Here is a 19,712-nt window from a genome sequence, read left to right as displayed (position 1 = left end):
GAGGGGGAACCTGATAGAGGTTTACAAGATTATGACAGGCTTGGGTAGAATGGATCATCAGCCTTTTTCTCAGGGTCGAAGGATCAATTAGTCAGGGCATAGGTTGAAAGTGAGAGAGGGAAAGTTTAAAAGAGATGTAAGGAGCAAGCTTTTCACACAGAGAGTGGTGAATGTGTGGAACATGCTGTTGGAGGAGGTGGTGGAAGCAGATTCCATAACAACATTCAAGAGGCACCTGGAGAGAGAGATACATGAATCGGCAGGAAATAGAGGGATATGGATCATTAGAGGCAAGAAAATATGAGTGTAGAGAGGCATCTGTGTTGGCACAGATTTGGTGGGTCAAAGAGCCTGTTTCTATGCTGCACTGTTCTTTTTTCTTTAAACAGGTGTCAGAGTGTGGCCACTGGGGGATTTTCACAGTAACTTCATTGTAGTGTTAATGGAAGCCTACTTGTGGCACTAGTAAATAAACTTTAAACTTAAATCCTCCCTCAGTGTACCCAAACAGTCACTGGAATGTGGCGACTCGGGGATTTTCACAGGAACTTCATTACAATGTTCATGGAAGCCTACTTGCAATGCCAATAAATAAACTTTAAAACAGCAAGGGTCGGTGCAACTGCCAAGGTAAATGGAACACTTACTGGTACATCTCCGTCAAGTTCCACCATTCCGCACTTAAGATCAAGGCAAGTTCAGTTTACTTCTGGCTGTTTGGTTTTATTCTGTGAAGCAAACAATTATGAAAGCCTGAGGCTTTCTGTAAAAACTCTGCAGGTACTCATTCCATGGGGAAACAGTGATACTCGGTCAAAGCCCGCACACACGCTTCCTCACTCGGTATAATGACAAACAGATATGTTCAATTGCCTCTGCCAATGGTCGTGCCTTTACCTTTATGCACCTACGACTCGCATACATTTTGAAAATCATTCACCTAGAACAACATTCCGTCAATATAATCTCAAGCTTTTTCAGAGGGGGATAGTGCCACGAGACCAGAAGAGGTCAAAGTACCTTTGACTATCACCTTAAGTCCAGGGCTTAGGAGCTTGCTTAGGGGTTGACAGGTAAGATAGAAGCAGGGAAATTGTTTCCACTGGCGGGTGAAACTAGAACTAGGGGGCATGGCCTCAAAATAAGGGGGAGCAGATTTAGGACTGAGTTGAGGAGAAAACTTCTTCACACAAAGGGTTGTGAATCTGTGGAATTCTCTGCCCAGTGAAGCAGTTGACGCTACCTCATTGAATGTTTTTAAGGCAAGGATAAATAAATTTTTGAGCAGTAAAGGAATTAAGGGCTGCGGTGAGTAGGCGGGCAAGTGGAGCTGAGGCCACAAAAAGATCTGCCATGATCTTATTGAATGGCGGGGCAGGCTCGAGGACCAGATGGCCTACTCCGGGTCCTAGTTCTTATGTTGGGTGTGTGCAGGGGCACCTCGAAAGAAGTACTGTCGGAAAGCTTTTGTTTGGAGAGGGATAGTGGTAAGAAGAGCCCTTACTGAGCATTCCGCTGTAGACAGCCACGTTGGCTCACAGCTGAACACATCTGGCTGGAATTTTCCAACCCGTCATGCCGGCCAGATCTTCCGGTCCCACCGGTGCAAATGGAGATTTTGATGGTTCACCAGCCCCGCCATGGCGGGGGCTGGAAAATTTCAGCAATTCTGCTGGTCACCCTGTTTCTAAAGAGAAGCCTGAGCGAAGACACCACCATGAGTCAGAGAGAAGACCCAGCAAATCGAGACATGGTAATTAGCCCATGTCATCCAGACTGGGACTTTAATTGTCAGTAGATACCAGGAAGGAAGCAGCAACCAGATGAAGCAGAAGGAAGTGACACATTGGATATCCATCCTGCATTGAAAGTGAGTGTTCCCTGCAGCCTCACACTGTGGAGCACCTCCCTCAGAGAAGGCCGAGATGCTGTAAAGCTTAAAGTTTATTTATTAGTCACAGGTAGGCTTACATTAACACTGCAATGAAGTTACTGTGAAAATCCCCCAGTTGCCACACTCCGGCACCTGTTCAGGTACACTGAGGGAGAATTTAGCACGGCCAATGCACCTAACCAGTGCACCTTTCAGACTGGAGCACCTAGAGGAAACCCACGCAGACACGGGGAGAACATGCAGGCTTTGCACAGACAGTGATCCAATCAGGGAATCAAACCTGTGTCCTTGGCGCAACGAAGCAGCAGCTAACCATTTGCTGCTCCTAGGTGGATGATAAAAGCAAAAAAAAACCTCACCAATAAGGAGTAACATTGACAATAGCTAAGTCAAACCTTGAAAGATGAGGACACTGCTTCCAAATTGAGGGGGGACTATATTTAATCAGAAAAATAAATGACTGATTCCAAAGTGCCTACCAATTCTGCTTTACAATGAGTCACTGGTTGGCGTAATCCCATTGTGACATGCCTGCATGTTTCTCCTCCCTTCTGCTTACATGCACCTCAGCCAGAACGTTCCAGCTGTTATACAGGCAGAATCCTCTGGCCCTGCTGATGGTGTGCACCTCCCTCTGCAAGCCCTGCCCCTCAAGATCTCCCAGCTACATGGGGTGGGGTCAATGGGAAATTCCAAGGGGAGCCTCACCTGGAGGGATGGGAAAATTCCAGCCCTACTATCCAATTGAGTGTCCATCCCCATAATGATAAGAATAAAGTTTAACGTTTACTTATTAGTCGCAAGTAAGGCTTACATTGACGGTGCAATGAAGTTACTGTGAAATTCCCCCAGTTGCCACAATGCACCTAACCAGGACTTCTTTCAAACTATGGGAGGAGACCCACACAGACACGGGGAGAACATGCAAACTCCACACAGGCAGTGACCCAAACTGGGAATCAAATCCAGGTCCCTGGCACTGTGAGGCAGCAGTACTAACCACTATGTCGGTAAGAATAGTGGAGGGGGGGGTGGGTTCTGGCCTTCCCACCATGTATTTCTCATGGTGGGAGCCGGCATGCTGTTTGTCAGCAACGGGCTCTTCTGCTCCCACCGCTGTCAATGGGGTTTTCCACTGAATCGACCCCATATCACCGGAAAACCTGCGGCAGCTGTGTGCCATTGGCCGGACCAGAAGATCCCATCAACATGAAAAGCCAGCGAGCTCTGACCACGGAATCTGATCATGATTGGGAATTGTGAGGGCCATCCACATGGATTCAGGCCTTACACCTTTGAGATCACTCCATAAATCACATTCCCAGTGGGAAACTGGGGTCACAGCGATCACAGGCAAAGAGTTGCTTTGATAGACTAAGCTTCTGTGAGTGTCATGGCTCACGCGTCATTGGCCATTTCTTAAAACAGCCCATTTTGAATTTGGCGTGAAGAGATTTGCCAGTGTGCCAGTAATACTAACGCAGGGTGATTTCAGCCGCATAGCAATACATTGTATCAATACTCCCTCTTAAAACACCATGGCATGGTAGCACAGCGGTTAGCACTGCTGCCTCACAGCACCAGGGACCCAGGTTCAATTCCAGCCTCAGGTGACCCTCTGTTGGGTATCTGCACGTTCTCTCCAAGTCTGTGTGGATTTCCTCCGGGTACTCTGGTTTCCTCCCACAATCCAAAGATTTTCAGTGTAGGTGGATTGGCCATGATAAATTGCCCATTCATGTCCCAAGGTGTGCAGATTGAGTGGATTAGCCACAGTTAATGTATGGAGGTTACAGGGAGATGGGGGTGCTCTTTCGGAGAATCGGTGCTGACTCAATGGGCCAAATTGCCTCCTTATGGGGTGTAGGGGTCCTATGACTCATCTTCTGCTTTTCCTGGGTGGAGACTTACAACACGGAGCCTTGACACATCAACCCATCCCAATTAAATGAACAATCAGGATAAGATGCACAAGAAAAAAGTGCAAATTGATCCAGTGACCTTCCCAATCCTTATTAATTAAAATTATAAAAAAGGAAAGAACCCTGACAGAAAAGGAGGAACCTGAAGACCTATCTGGTAGAACTTCTAATCATTGTTCCTTATGGATCTAAAGGATATTTATTTTGATCCAAAAGAAAAACATTTGATGATCTCTCCCGTTCCCCCTTTCACTCTTGCTGACTCTATAGATATATTTACTAGCAATATTAAACAATTAGATTTAATCTTTGAAATATAGCATTCTTAAATTACACCCTGTAAATATGTAGAATACTTTTTTTTTGCATTTTTCTTTGTTCCTCCGTTGTGGCAATATTTCTAAAAATACAAAAGCTGGTGTTCAGGAAACAGTCACCTCACGGAAACAACGGGCTTCTGCTGTCAGACGAGAAGTCCCCAAACAGGAAGTGGTCAATAGAGAAACAGGAAGTAGACTTCTGCGTTGACCTCTCCCTTGCCAATTCGGTCCCTAAGTGGTAAGTTCCAGAGTTCATAAGAACCAAAAGCACTTCCTCTTAGATTTTTTTGGTTCGGTCCTGGCCGGTTGCCGGGGCACTGGTGATTCTTCCTGCTTGTTAGGAGTGTCAGGTTGTGAACTCTGACCCGCTTCTGATTCCATGGAGCTCAGGACCCGATGAAATCTGCCCTCTTGCTGCCTAAAGTCGTGTTCCACACTGCAAACAGGAAGCAAAAAAAGAAGCAAAGTTATTCATTTTGTGCATCAATTTTCTCCTCTCCAGAAGGTTGGCACGTCTCGCATTGCAAGATGCTCCTCATTGACTCACCGGAACTGATAAAATTCTAACAGGATTGGACAGGATAGATTCAGAAAGAATGTTCCTGATCGTGGACGAGTCCAGAACTAGGGGTCATTGTTTGAAGATGTATTTTCCCTTAACCTTTTGCAACTGAGGTGAGGAGAAATTTCTTCACCCCAGAGGGTGGTGAATGTATGGGATTCACTATCACACAATGTATTTGAAACCAAACCGTTGTGTAATTTCAAGAAGGAATTAGACATAAGTCCTGGGGCTAAAAGGATCAAGAGGTATGAGGGGAAAGGGGGGAAATCAGGATATCGAATTCGATAATCAGCTATGATCAAAATGAATGGGGGAAACAGGCCTCCATGGGCCAAATGGCCTCCTCCTACTTCTAGTTTCTTTGTTTCTATGAATCTGAAGGACCGTCTTTGGTCCACTGTGCTATCCAATTAGTCCCACTCTGCCACCCTTCACCCAACACTCTGATTTCTTTTGTTCCTTTTGAAGTACTTATTGAGTTTCTTTTGAAAAGTTCCTATTGAACCTGCTTCTGTTGCTCTTTTAACTGGTACATTTCTGATCATAACAACAATTCACTGCTTAAAAAGAATTTCCTCATCTCTCACAGCTCTTTTGCTAATTATCTGTGGCCTATTGTTACTGACCACCTTGCCAGAGGAATGGTTTCTCCCTGTCCGCACTATCAAAAGCCTTCATAATTTTGAACACTCTGTTACATTTTCTCTTAACCTTCTCTGCTCTCAGGGGAACAATCCCATCTTTGCTAGTCCCCCTATAAAACTGAAGTCTCCCATCCCTGGTTACACCTTCTGAAAAGTGTGCCTTATTCAGCACAAAACTCAAGCTGTATATTCATGAGATGTGGGCATCATTGGCTGGGACAGCATTTATTGCCCATCCCTTAAGGCAGTTAAGACTCGCATGTAGGCAAGCACAACAGATTTCCTTCCCTTAAGGACATCAGTGAATCAGATGGGCTTTTACAACAATGCCTTCTTGGTCATCAGTAGATTCTTAATTTGAGATTTTTATTGTCTTCAAATGTCATCATTTGCCATGGTGGGAATTGAACCTGGGTCCCCAGAGCAGTACCCTGGGTCTCTGGACTACTAGTTCAGCGACAATACCACTACGCCGCCACCTTCCTGACAGTGTCAGAGGTTCATAAAGATTTAGAATGACTTCCCTGAGTTTGTACTCTGTGGGCAGGATTTTCCAGATGCGCTCACCCAAGGCTGGAAATTCTTATCCGAGGTCAATGGACCAGCGCAAAATCTGCCCCCGTCCGTTACAATTTTGGCAGCTTGTGTCTCAATTTGTAAACCCAAGGCTCCATCCAATTTTTTTAACAGTTTGGGTAAACTTGTCCTCTTATCATTAAAAAAAACGATCGACCATAGTTTTACTTCCTGGTTGCTACCAGGTGATTACAGCTGGGAAAATATGCATGTCCACATATGCAATGGGTAAGCATGGATCCTGAATGAACTAGCCTTCCTTTAATAGTCCAGCACCCCTCACTGTCAAACTCATGTGGAAGAGTTTTGAAATAAGTTTAGGTTTAATTATTAGAGTCACAAGTAGGCTTATATTAACACTGCAATGAAGTTGTTGTGAAAATCCCTCGGTTGCCACACTCTGGCGCCTGTTCAGGTATACTGAGGGAGAATTTAGCATGGCCAATGAACCGAACCAGCATGTCTTTTGGACATAAACATAGAAGCATAGAAGATTGGAACAGGAGAAGGCCATTTGGCCCTTCGAGCCTGCTCCACCATTCATCCTAAGAACATAAGAAATAGGAGCAGGAGTAGGCCATCTAGCCCTTCGAGCCTGCCCCGCCATTCAATAAGATCATGGCTGATCTGAAGTGGATCAGTTCCACTTTCCCGCTTTCTCCCCATAACCCTTTAATCCCTTATCTATCAGAAACCTATCTACCCGCGTCTTAAATATATTTAGCGAGGTAGCCTCCACCACTTCAACGGGCAGAGAATTCCAGAGATTCACCACCCTTTGAGTGAAGAAGTTCCTCCTCAACTCTGTTCTAAACTGCCCTCCCCTTATTTTGAGGCTGTGCCCTCTAGTTCTGTTTTCCTTTCTAAGCAGGAAAAATCTCTCTACCTCTACCCTATCCATCCCCTTCATTATCTTGTAAGTCTCTATAAGAACCCCTCTCAGCCTTCTAAACTCCAACAAGTACAGGCCCAGTCTATTCAATCTCTCCTCATAAGCTAACCCCCTCATCTCTGGTATCGACCTGGTGAACCTTCTCTGTACCCCCTACAAGGCTGATCATGGCTGATCGTCCAACTCTTTAGCCTAATCCTGCTTTCTCCCCATAACCCACAAAATGTCATGAGAGGAGGTAACACATTAGTGGTGGGAGATTAAGGAACAAAACCTTCAGGAAATTTGACCACAATTCAGTTGCCCGAGTACAAAATAACCGAGGGGAAAAATACCCCTTTGGTCTGTGTAACATCCAAAAGAATTGTCCCATACCTTGGAGAGTTGTGTCAAGTTTGTAAATTCACCCCCTCTTGCATCAAGAATCCTTGATCCGGTCCGCTCACCATCAATTTTATGGATACAAAACAGAGCAAGTCCATTCCTGAAGGATTTGAGTGTTGGAGACAGGCAAGCAATCTTACAGTGTGTCACAACAGTGTAAGAGAAATGGATCTGATAATAAAGCTATCGATGCTGACACCGACCAAAATAGTGTACATAGAATCAGGAAGATGTGCTATCATTTCAGAGTAGGAGTTTGATTTTAATCACCCTTAAGCATGGTGGTGATGGAGTTATCAGATAATGTAGTGTCTTGACAAATCTGTACTTGTCATTTGTCTGCGAGGGACTGAAGCTGATTGTGAGAATTAGTTTCAGTAAAACCTGTTGAATTTTAAAAGAAAAATAAGATTTCATTTATTAGCCCACATTTAAACAGGGTGGGTTCCGAAAGAATGTTCCCGATGGTGGGTGAGTCCAGGACTAGGGGTCATAGTTTGGGGATAAGGGGTAAACCTTTTAGAACTGAGGTGAGGAGAAATTTCTTCACCCAGAGGGTGGTGAATGTGTGGAATTCACTGCCACAGAAAGTAGCTGAGGCCAAAACGCTGTGTGATTTCAAGAAGAAATTAGATATAGCTCCTGGGGCTAAAGGGATCAAAGGATATGGGAGGAAGGTAGATGGGATCAGGGTGTTGAATTTGATGATCAGCCATGGTCAAAATGAATGGCAGAGCAGGTTCGAAGGGCTGAATGGCCTACTCCTACTTCTGGCTTCTATGTTTCTATGTGTAAAGCTATAACTGGAAAAGTGATGTAAATGGTGGACCAGACTGGTAGCCACCTACAGAATCTTCAGAGTACGTAGTCTCTCTTAGCCTATGTTTGCGTGGTGGTGAGCAGATGTGAAATATCCATTCACTACTGAGGGATCTAATTCAACATACTATTTACAACAATCTGCAAAAACGGATCAACAATCTCTGATGATGTTTATGCTCCTTGTCACCTTATTAATATATTTTTGCTATTCTTGTCAACCAGCATTTCCTTATCCAACTTCCTCTTAAGTGCTCCAATGATGTTCACGTTGATCTTACTCTACACCCTAGCTATGACTGTAACACTACATTTTGCACTTTCTGCTTTCCTTCTCCATGGACACTGTTGTAGGTAAAGATACCTCTGCGACTAATTGTGAGTCAAAGTACAGCAAGTTTATCCAAAAGCTTTTGGGATATACACCTGGCACCTAACAGCAGTTCCCCAGGCATCTCCCCAAACACAAGTTAAGAGCACATATTCACACACACACACACACACACACACACAATCACGAACGCATCTTCTCATTCTCAGCAGGTTCCCAGGTTATGGGTTGCCCTCCAATGTGGGAAACATGGCTGCCTCAACGTTTCTTCATGGTCATCTCAAGGCCGCAACTGACGTGTGTGTGATTAGTCCTTAGCTAACACACAGGCCGGCAAGACAAGTTAAAATTAACGGGCCAGTATAACAATCTGTGCTCTCAAGTTGTATAACATATAATATGTATAATATGCTGGTACATGACACATAAGCAGTATATAACGAATATATATATATATGAATATACTGAGGACATGCAAGCTTCACTATGTTAGATGAAAGTCTACGAAATTAAAGACACAAACATAACTACAAGCTGGGTCAGCTACATTTCTGAATGGGCTATCATAAGCTTGTGTACAACAGCAAGGGCAGCTGCAGTCTCCCTGTCTGGGCGCATGAAAGCATACACTATGCTTTGTCTGTATAGTGTGCAAGAAACAATACTTTTCACTGTACACTAATACATGTGACAATAGTAAATCAAATCAAATCAATCGATCTGCGTGGTAAAGAGTCGCATTCTAATCACTCTCCGGGTACAGACATTTCTCTTGAATTCCATATTGGATTTATATTTATGGCTATATTTTATAGATCTCTATAAGATTCCCCCTAAGATAGATTGGATAGTCTGGGACTTTTTCCCCGGAGCGAGGAGGCTCAGAGGTGGTCTTACAGAGGTCTACAAAATAATGAGGGGCACAGATCAGCTAGACAGTCAATATCTTTTCCCCAAGGTAAGGGAGTCTAAGTCTAGATGGATTCCCACTGCCACTCTGCACTCGAGATCGCAGCCAGCATAATCAAGGACCCCACGCACCCCGGACATTCTCTCTTCCATCTTCTTCCATCAGGAAAAAGATACAAAAGTCTGAGATCACGTACCAGCTGACTCAAGAGCAGCTTCTTCCCTGCTGTCATTAGACTTTTGAATGGCTCTACCTTGTATTAAGCAGATCTTCCTCTGCACCGTGTTCTCAGACTTTTGTATCTTTTTACAGACAGAAGAACATAGAACATAGAACACTACAGCACAAACAGGCCCTTCAGCCCACAAGTTGCGCTGATCATATCCCTACCTACCAAGCCTATCTATAACCCTCAATCCCATTAAATCCCATGTACTCATCCAGAAGTCTCTTAAAAGACCCCAACGAGTTTGCCTCCACCACCACTGATGGCAGCCGATTTCACTCACCCACCACCCTCTGAGTGAAAAACTTCCCCTGACATCTCCTCTGTACTTGCTCCCCAGCACCTTAAACCTGTGTCCTCTCGTAGCGACCATTTCAGCCCTGGGAAATAGCCTCTGAGAATCCACCCGATCTATACCTCTCAACACCTTTTAAACCTCTATCAGGTCACCTCTCAACCTTCTTCTCTCCAGGGAGAAAAGACCGAGCTCCCTCGACCTATCTTCATAAGGCATGCCACCCAATCCAGGCAACATCCTTGTAAATCTCCTCTGCACCCTTTCAGTAGTTTCCACATCTTTCTTGTAATGAGAAGATGGAAGAGAGTATGTCTGGGATACGTGGGGTCCTTGATTATACTGGCTGCTTTTCTGAGGCAGCAGGTAGTCTAGACTGAGTTAATGGATGGGAGGCTGGTTTGAGTGATGGACAGGGCTTCGGTCACGACCCTTAGTAGTTTCTTGCGGTCTTGGTCAGAGCAGGAGCCATACCGAGCTGTGGCACAACTAGAAAGGATGCTTTGGCATTGGTGGGCTTTCTTTACTAGCCACTAGGGTGTGGAGGGACCATGGCAGGTCATTGGCGATCTGGACAACTAGAAACTTGAAGTTCGCTACCATTTCCACTCCATCCTCGTCGACGTAAACAGGGGCACGTCTTCCACTACGCTTCCTGAAGTGTTTGCACGAGTGACGTGTTTTAGTTTAATTCTCACGGTGCCCCACATTCAGAAATATGAAACCAGCGTTGACCATGCAGATGGGAAAATGGAGCCCAACCAATTTGGTTTCACTGACCGCTGTGTTTGCTCGCCAGACAGAAGTGGGGCCTCTCCGCCACTGATTATCAGCATGTTTCAACGTTAATGGTGATAAAAAGCAGCCCTCTTTCCCTCCCCCGCCCCATAACTATCAATAAATAAATCTTTATAAATTTCTAAAGCTAAAGAATGAAAGCTCAACTGCGTGCAGTGCACTGCTTATTAAAAGCTGATTCCTGTAGTCTCTGAGCCGTGTAGATTTTGCATGCCTGGCAGCCAAAATCTCTGAAACCTGTGTAATCTCATTTATTTTTATGTGCAATAAAGTGGAAAATAGCTGGAACATTATTTGAGAGTGCTGATAGACGAGGTTAGATGTTATTAAAAGAAATTAAAAATTGATTTCTGCCAAATGTGCAGGCAGTAGCGATTTCATGGATTTTTAACTTTAATATTCCTGTGATTTAATAATCCTAATATATAAAACAGATTTTTTTTAAGAGAAGCCAGAGGAGCTTGTTTTTTTTTGTTTTCAGTGATGTGAGGGATTATTTACAGTCAAGCCGTAAGCATTTTGCAGACATTGCTGCTCCTGCAATGATGGGGTTGAATGGTGTTGACTAAGGGGCAGACAAAATGCACCATTAATCCTCTGCACCTTCACTGATTGTCTCTTGATCCAAGTGGATCTACATAATCTCAGCTTGGCTCATCGGCAATCTTTCTTTCCCCCGTTCCCTCCTTTAGGGTGACTTTCCACATTAACTTCATTGCAGTGTTAATGCAAGCCTTCTTGTGACTGATAAATAATGTGAAAAACACTGTCTACACTTACCGCTGCCTCGGCAAAGCACAGTAAGAAGTCTCACAACACCAGGTTAAAGGCAAAGCAGCCAGCGTAATTAAGGACCCCCCGCACCCTGGACATTCTCTCTTCCACCTTCTTCCGTCAGGAAGAAGATACAGAAGTCTGAGGACACATGTCAACCGACTCAAGAGTAGCTTCTTTCCTGTTGCTATCAGACGTTTGAATGGATGTACTTTGCATTAAGTTGATCTTTCTCTACACCCTAGCTAAGTCTGTAACACTACATTCTGCAATCTCCTTTCCTATGTACAATATGCTTTCTCTGTACAGTGCGCAAGAAACAATACATTTCACTGTACATGTGACAATAGTAAGTCAAATCAAATCAAATCAAACCTTGCCAGTGGTGTTACCATTGAGTCTGGCACACTGGCCTGATTCCCTCCTTTCACAATTACACTTTGAGTCTTTTAGGACGGCACAGTGGCACAGTGGCTAGTTCTGCTGCCTCACAGCGCCATGGACCCGGGTTCTATTCAGGACTTGGGTCACTGTCTATGTGGAGTCTGCATGTTCTCCCCATGTCTGTGGGGTTTTTCTCCGGGTGCTCTGGTTTCCTCCCACAGTCCGAAAGACGTGCTGGTTAGGTGCATTGGCCATGCTAAATTCTCCCTCAGTGTACCCGAGCAGTGCCACAGCGTGGCAACTAGAGGATTTTCACAGTAACTTCATTGCAGTGTTTAATGTAAGCCTATTTAAGATCTCGGAATTCCCTCACTAACGGCACAATGGTGTACCTGCATCATCAGGACGGCAGCGATTCAAGAAAGCAACTTACCACCACCTTTCCAGTGACAATCAGAGATGGTGGACAATAAACACTAGCCTTGCCAATGATGCCCACACCCTTGGGAAGTTGTACAGTTGGGTGGGTTGACAGAACATAATCACAGAATCATATGTGCAGAAGGGGTCCATTTGGCCTACAAACACATGCATTTACCCTAGCCAATTCCCCTGACACTAAGGAGCAATTTAGCGCAGTTGATCCACCTAACCCACACACCTTTGGACTCTGGAAGGAAACAGGAGCCCCTGAAGGAAACCCATGCAGACACGGAGAGAACGTGCAAACTCCACACAGATAGTGACCCAAACCAGGAAGTGAATCTGGGTCCCTGGAGTTGTGAGGCAGCAGTGCCAATCATTGCGCCACCATGCCGCCCTTGGATGATCTTGTGGATCATCTATCTTTTAAGATAAGGAGATAGCTGACAAGTTTGGGATGATTAGATGTTCATGAAGTCCAAGTATGTGCGGATTAGGCAGATTGGCAATGCTAAATTGCCCCTTAATGTCAGCAGCATTAGCTCAGATAAATGCATCGAGTTATGTGGATATGGGATTGTGGTCGGTGCAGACTTGATGGGCCAGATGGCCTCATTTTGCCTGTAGGGACTCCATGAAATTGTATGCAGTGATCATTGTGGAAGATATGATCTGACGAAAGGAATACTGTCTAAGGTGACAGGAAGATTAACGTCCAAACAAGCATCTGAGAAATCCTTTGGTAGTTCATGAATTTTTGGTAAATGTCTTCAGCAGGGGATTTGCTTGACAGAAGTCGTTGACAGGGCAAACATGATCGGAAGCTCAGCCAATGCTGAGAAGCACAGGATTAGGATTAAACAATATAACAAAGTCATTACTGGTCTTAATTGTATATTAGTTGTGATTGATTGAATACAGATGGAGAGCATTAATTGGGATTTTACTTAAGCAGATTAAAGCAATGCTTATTGCACATGCAGTGAGCTCGAGATTGGAGGTTTATGCTTGTCATGTTTCACTTGGTAAATAAATTTAAGGCTGGGTAAAGATTTCTGCCTGTGCAATCCTTCTTCAATTGGCTTTCCAGGTCAGACCAACTGGACAAGACAGCTCAGAATCATTGAATCTTGCAGTCCCAAAGGAGGCATTTGGCCCATCGAGTCTGCACAATTCCACCCAGACCCTATCCCCATAACCCCATGCAGTTATCCTGGCTTGTCTCCCTGACACTAAGGGGAAATTTAGTATGGCCAATCCACCTAACCCGCACATCTTTGGACTGTGCAAGGAAACCGGAGCACCTGAAGGAAACCCAAGCAGTTATGGGGAGAACGTGCAGACTCCGCACATGCAGCAGGGATTGAACCCGAGTCCTTGGCTCTGTGAGGCAGCAGTGCTAACTGCTGTGCCAGTGAATCTCATTCTTCTGGCAATGTGTGTGGATTCTCCGTAAACGTGCAAGGTTTTGCCGTAGCGGTAGCTGTTGAGTGTCTGTTTAATTATTCCCAATAATATTTATCCCCTATTGTACGTGCCACAAATCTCTGAGCATCTCGTGTGTAATGTGATGAATCCTATTATTCTGAAGAGTGGTTTGCAAGTCAGATCATCCATTCTCTGATCGAATTTCTCCACTTTAACACATTCTCAACTGTTCTATTAAGCTTTCTGTCATCTCTTCCAACTCTCTCGTAAAACCTTTGTCAAGTCCCAAGAGATGTTTCTCACGTTAGAAGTGCAGCTGACGTGTAATTTGTAACCACTGGAAGCTATAATGATGAATTTGTGCATATTATAGCTTTAGAGACATGCGGGAAAGCATAATTCCATTGTTATCCGGATGCATGTCAGACGCTACCAAAAAGTCCATTCAAAAATAAAACAGCTAAATGGGAAGCAGCACTCGACAATCTCTGTCTGACACAATGCCTGTGCTCTTTTAGTGGAATACTTCACAGTTAGTGCAAAAAAAACTTTTCTTAAATTGCTTTCAGCGCAATTAAAACAAGAAGAGAATTGATATCAATCTGCAATATGGAAAAGAGACTTCATAGTGGATAATTACGGCGGAGAGCTGATGTCCGAGGCGTGCTTAGAATGCATGTGGGCTCATACACAATGGGAGTCCAGCAGCAAATTACACTCCCTGTTGCCAATAGCCACTAATCAATTCAAATTGAATGCCATCCATTTCAGTGTTGAACACCTCTTTACATATGGAATTACGTTTTAAATCATATTTTAGCCATCCAAAAGCACGAACAAAAGATAGTCCATTAGATTTTTGCTCATTACGAAAGGGGGGGGGACAGTACGTATCATCGTAATAGCTGAAGGAAGGGAGAAGGGGTTGAAGTCATTGAGATTTACAGCACTGAAACAGGCCCTTTGGCCCAACTTGTCCAGGCCGCCCAGTTTTTAATCACTTCTAATCCCAATTGCCCGCATTTGGCCCATATCCCTCTAAATCCATGTAATTGTCTAAATGCTTTTTAAAAGACAAAATTGTCCCCATCTCTACCACTACCTCTGGCAGCTCATTCCAGACACTCATCACCCTCTGTGTGAAAAAATTGGCCCCTCTGGATCCTTTTGTATCTCTCCCCTCTCAACTTAAACCTATACCTTATAGTTTTAGACTCCCCTACTTTTGGGAAAAGATATTGACTAGCTGATCTATGCCCCTCATTATTTTGTAGACCTCTATAAGATCACCCCTCAGCCTCCTATGCTCCAGGGAAAAAAGTCCCAGTCTATTCAGCCTCTCCTCATAACTCAAACCATCAAGTCCCTGGAGCATCCTAGTAAATCTTTTCTGCACTCTTTCTAGTTTAATAATATCCTTTCTATAATAGGCTGACCAGAACTGCACACAGTATTCCAAGTGTGGCTTTACCAATGCTTTGTACAACTTCAACAAGACGTCCCAACACCTGTATTCAATGTTCTGATCAATGGAACCAAACATGTCCAAAGACTTCTTCACCGCCCTGTCTTATGATGTAAACGTTTTCTGTCCCAGCACTAATTCAGTCAGTTGAATTGTCAAATGAGGAGGGTGATGGAAAACTCTCCAATTGCCTGGAAGGTGTCGTTGAGGTCCACCTACAACACACAAAGATTTGATACCATCCATGGTCAAGCTTGATCAGCACCCTATCCACCATCTTAAACATTCCCTCCTCCCATCACTGACACACACTGGCAGCACGGTGTACCACCTACAAGATGCACTGCAGCATCTCACCAAGGATCCCTCGTCAATACCTTCCAAAGTGAGACCTCCTCATCCAAATTTCCATCATCCACTCTCATACTGTCCTGTCTTAGCCTGTATCAAAGCACCTTCTTCGTCACTGAGTAAAGTCCTAGAATTCATTGTCGAACAGCACTGTGCAATTTTTAAAAATATTATTCCACCAAAAAAAAATCAAATTCAAGTTGAATCCAATTCATGGTCCCCACATGAGGCACAAACCAGATCCAAGCTGACAAGATGAAACCTTGCAATCCATTTTGGGCTTGACCAAATAAGATCCAAGCTGAAAGGATGTGAGGCATAGCACCCCCTCTCGGTCTTGATCTAACACTTCATCTTAGCCAAAAGGCCAGAATCGCTTTAAAAATTGCACCAGGTAAAGCCTCGGTTATAACTCAGTGGCCACCCTGATCCTTTACTCTGCCCCAGTCTGGACAATCCACCATCGCAGGTGTCAGCACACCCCAAGTGCAATAGGCTAGCCAAACAGGCTGATTATTAGCCAAGAAATCCTTCCAATAAGCCTGATGGCAGGGGGTCAGAGAAAGAGAGTTTCCCAGATTCCATATTGCAGAAGACCAGGACAAACCACTGTAGTAATTAAGCATAAGCATGGACCAATCCAATGGAAATCCATGGTGGCCAACAACCTCTTAATGCATGGTACCCTAAGCAAGAGAAAGTTAAAGTTTATTTATTAGCCACAAGTAAGGCTTACATTAACACGGCAGTGATGTTACTGGAAAAATCCCCTAGTCGCCACACTCTGACACCTCTTTGGGCACACTGAGGGAGAATTTAGCCTGGCCGATGCATCTAACCAGCGCATCTTTCAGACTCTGGAAGGAAACACACGCAGACACAGGGAGAACGTGCAAACTCCGCACAAGTGACCCAAGCCGGGAATTGAACCCGGGTCCCTGGCGCTGTGAGGCAGCAGTACTAACCATGGGATGGAGAGAGAGGAACACATTGGTTCTGTGACTTTTCATCAGTGCGACATTTGTGGAACGGGGAAGATTTAATCCAACGTTCCCCTGGTTTCACCCATCATCTGATCTACCTTTTATTTTTATTCACTCATGAGGCACAGGTGTCACTGGCTGGCCAGCACTTACTGCCCTTCTCTGGTTGCCCTTGAAACTGAAATGGCTTGCTAGGCCATTTCAGTGGGCAGTTGAGAGTTAACCACATTGCTGTGGCCTTAAAGGCACATGTTGGCAGATTTCCTTCCCTAAAGGACATTAGTGAACCAGATTTTTTTTTTCCTGACAATGGGCTCACGGTCACCAGCAGATATTTAATTCCGGATATTTTTTATTCAATTCAAATTCCACCGTCTGTCATCAGGGGATCCGAACCGGGGTCCCCAGCTCATTAGTTGAGTCTACATTGATAGTCTAGTCACGAGGCCATCACCTCCCCATGTTGCAGCTGCAAACTCCTTCACCTTTTGGAGGTGACTGGTTGAGCCAGTAACTAAAATTTAAACGCATCTCAAATGAATTCAATTCTCACATCATCAGTAATAGGGCGATAGAATATTCTGAAACTGAAGAAGTCATGCTCCTGAAAATATATCAAATTATAATCTTGTGAAAATGAATCCTCCAGCACGTTTTAAAATTTCTCATTTTTATATGTATTAAAAAAAACTTATCACCTGTATAGAAAGTATACCACACACTCTCCTCTTATTGCAAAGTATTTTAACATTTATATTGGAGAATACAGCATTCTTGTTCTTGTTATCACGAGCCTCATTGTTACAAGCATTCTGCTTCCCCCACCTTCCCAGTAACAAGTCACTAAAATCAACAGAGCAACTCTGATCTCTGTGAGACTTTGCAAGTTAAAGGAAAAGCTTGATTTTTATTCTGTGATCTGGATATCTAAATAAAATGCCTATGTATATCCTTACTGTAAAACAATATTATATATTAATTTGAGCTTTCTCTACACCCTAGCTCTGAATGTAACACCAGATTTAGGGGATTTTCACAGTAACTTCATTGCTGTGTCAATGTAAGCCTACTTGTGACACTAATAAAATTAATAATTAACTAATAAAGCTCCTGCACCCTCTCCTTTCCTTCCCTCCTATGCACGCTATGAACAGTATATTTTATTTGTATAGCATGCGAGAAACAATACTTCTCACTATTTTCCAAAATGGTGGCACAGTAGTTAGCTTTGCTGCCTCACAGCATCAAAGACTTGGGTTCGATTCCCAGCTTGGGTCACTGTCTGTGCAGAGTCTGCAGGTTCTCCCCCATGTCTGCGTGGATTTTCTCCCATAGTCCAAAGATACGCAGGTTAGGTTGATTGGCCACGCTAGATTGACAGGGGGATTAACAGGGTAAATACGTAGGATTCTGGGAATAGAGCCTGGGTGGGGTTATAATCAATGCAGACTCAATAGGCTGAATGGCCTCCTTCTGCACAGTATGGATTCCATGATTCTGGAGCTTAGGCTGGAGATTCTCGCTTGTTGTGTCTTTTCAAACCCAAGTTAGTGGAGTTGTGGGCCAATTTACAATGGTGGCATGGTGGCACAGTGGTCAGTACTGTTGCCTCACAGCGCCAGGGACCCGGGTTTGATTCCTGGCTTGGGTCACTGTCTGTGCGGAGTCTGCATGTCCTCCGTGTGTCTGCATGGGTTTCTTCTGGGTGCTCCAGTTTCCTCCCACAATCCAAAAGGTGTGCTGGTTAGGATGCATTGGCCATGCTGAATTCTCCCTCTGTGGACCCAAACAGGTGCCAGGGTGTGGCAACGAGGGGATTTTCACAGTAACTTCATTGCAGTGTGCATGTCACCCTACTTGTGACACTAATAAATAAACTTTAAAACGTAAATTCTGACACGTGCCTAGAATAACTCCCTGTGGAAGTGGGGCAAGAATTTAGCCACATTTAGAACTCAGATGGAATCCAGGGACTCTCACAGTAACTTCATTGCTATGTTAATGTAAGCCTACACCTGACACTAATAAATAAACTTTAAGCTTTTGCACACATGACAATAATAAATCAAATCAAATCAAAAAGAATAATGCACATCAGTGCACTTGCTATTTAGCCCATCTGCTTCCAGCCACCACACTCTTGTGTCCCAAATTACTTTGGTCGCATTTAATTATGAGCAAATTTATTCCCAGCAAATGTCTCGCAATTGACTGGAGCCTATACAAACTTATTTTGCAGCCCTTGAAAGGGAAAATGAAAAAAAAACAAGAAAAGATTGTGGAGCCAGCTTGTTCACCAGCACAGAAATATCCCTTGTTTGCGACCCTGCCTTTTCAAATCATTGCAACTAAATAAAAGGCTTAAATCTTGGGAATTTGCCATTTCTTCTGACTGATCACCTGACTCACAAATATGCCAGAGAAAACGGTTGAGGCAGGCGCAATAACAACATTTAAAAAGCAATCGGATAAGCACATGGATGGGGGTAGAGGGCTAGGGTCAAACGTGGGCAACTGGGACTAGCTGGGAGGGCACTATGGTCAGCATGGTGTAGTTGGGCCGAAGGGTCTGGTTCCATGCTGTGTAACTCGCTGGGTGGAATTTTACTGTCTCGCTTATCCCAAAACTGTAAAATCCCACCCGAGGTCAATGGACGCTCCCGTTGTCCACCCCTCGCCCGTTCCAATTCTTGTGGTGAGCATTGCGGTAAAATTTCCTCTTATGACTCTTATGACTGTGGCTTATTGACATTGGAGCAAAGAGGCCTCAGTTACATTCATGCTTCTAAGAAGACAAAGCCACACAATCATTTTTCTTTTATAGAATCAAAGAATCCTATAGTGCAGATGGAGGCCATTTGGCCCATGGAGTCTGCACCGACACGATCCCACCCATGCCCCATCCCCATAACCCCTTGCATTTGCCTTAGCTAGTCCCCCTGGCATTAAGGGATAATTTAACATGGCCAATAAGAACATAAGAACATAAGAAATAGGAGCAGGAGTAGGCCATCTAACCCTTCGAGCCTGCCCCGCCATTCAATAAGATCATGGCTGATCTGAAGTGGATCAGTTCCACTTTCCCGCTTTCTCCCCATAACCCTTAATTCCCTTGTCTATCAGAAATCTATCTACCCGTGACTTAAACATATTCAGCGAGGTAGCCTCCACCACTTCAACGGGCAGAGAATTCCAGAGATTCACCACCCTTTGAGTGAAGAAGTTCCTCCTCGACTCTGTTCACCTAACTTGCTCATCTTTGGAGTGTGGGAAGAAACCGGAGCACCCGGAGGAAACCTACGCAGATACAGGATGAATGTGCAAACTC

At 44.3% G+C, this 19,712-nt stretch overlaps 2 protein-coding genes across 2 annotated transcripts in view; one reads left to right on the top strand and one right to left on the bottom strand.

Annotated features, from left to right (window-relative positions):
* LOC145346307 (dedicator of cytokinesis protein 2-like) overlaps window positions 1-19,712 on the top strand; it is a 1,149,449-nt gene that overhangs the window by 483,724 nt on the left and 646,013 nt on the right. The window lies entirely within an intron of this gene.
* LOC145348297 (INSYN2B protein-like) overlaps window positions 4,105-19,712 on the bottom strand; it is a 133,628-nt gene continuing 118,020 nt past the window's right edge. The window contains exon 4 of the mRNA XM_080196502.1: window positions 4,105-4,572. Within this exon, the coding sequence (XP_080052628.1) occupies window positions 4,389-4,572 (184 nt within the window). The 3' untranslated portion in view covers window positions 4,105-4,388. The remainder of the gene's footprint in view (window positions 4,573-19,712) is intronic.

This window comes from Carcharhinus amblyrhynchos, chromosome 1 (assembly GCF_965287045.1).
Source record: "Carcharhinus amblyrhynchos chromosome 1, sCarAmb.v2.hapA, whole genome shotgun sequence".
Classification (NCBI taxonomy): Eukaryota; Metazoa; Chordata; class Chondrichthyes; order Carcharhiniformes; family Carcharhinidae; genus Carcharhinus; species Carcharhinus amblyrhynchos.
This window is presented reverse-complemented; position numbering and strand designations above follow the sequence as displayed.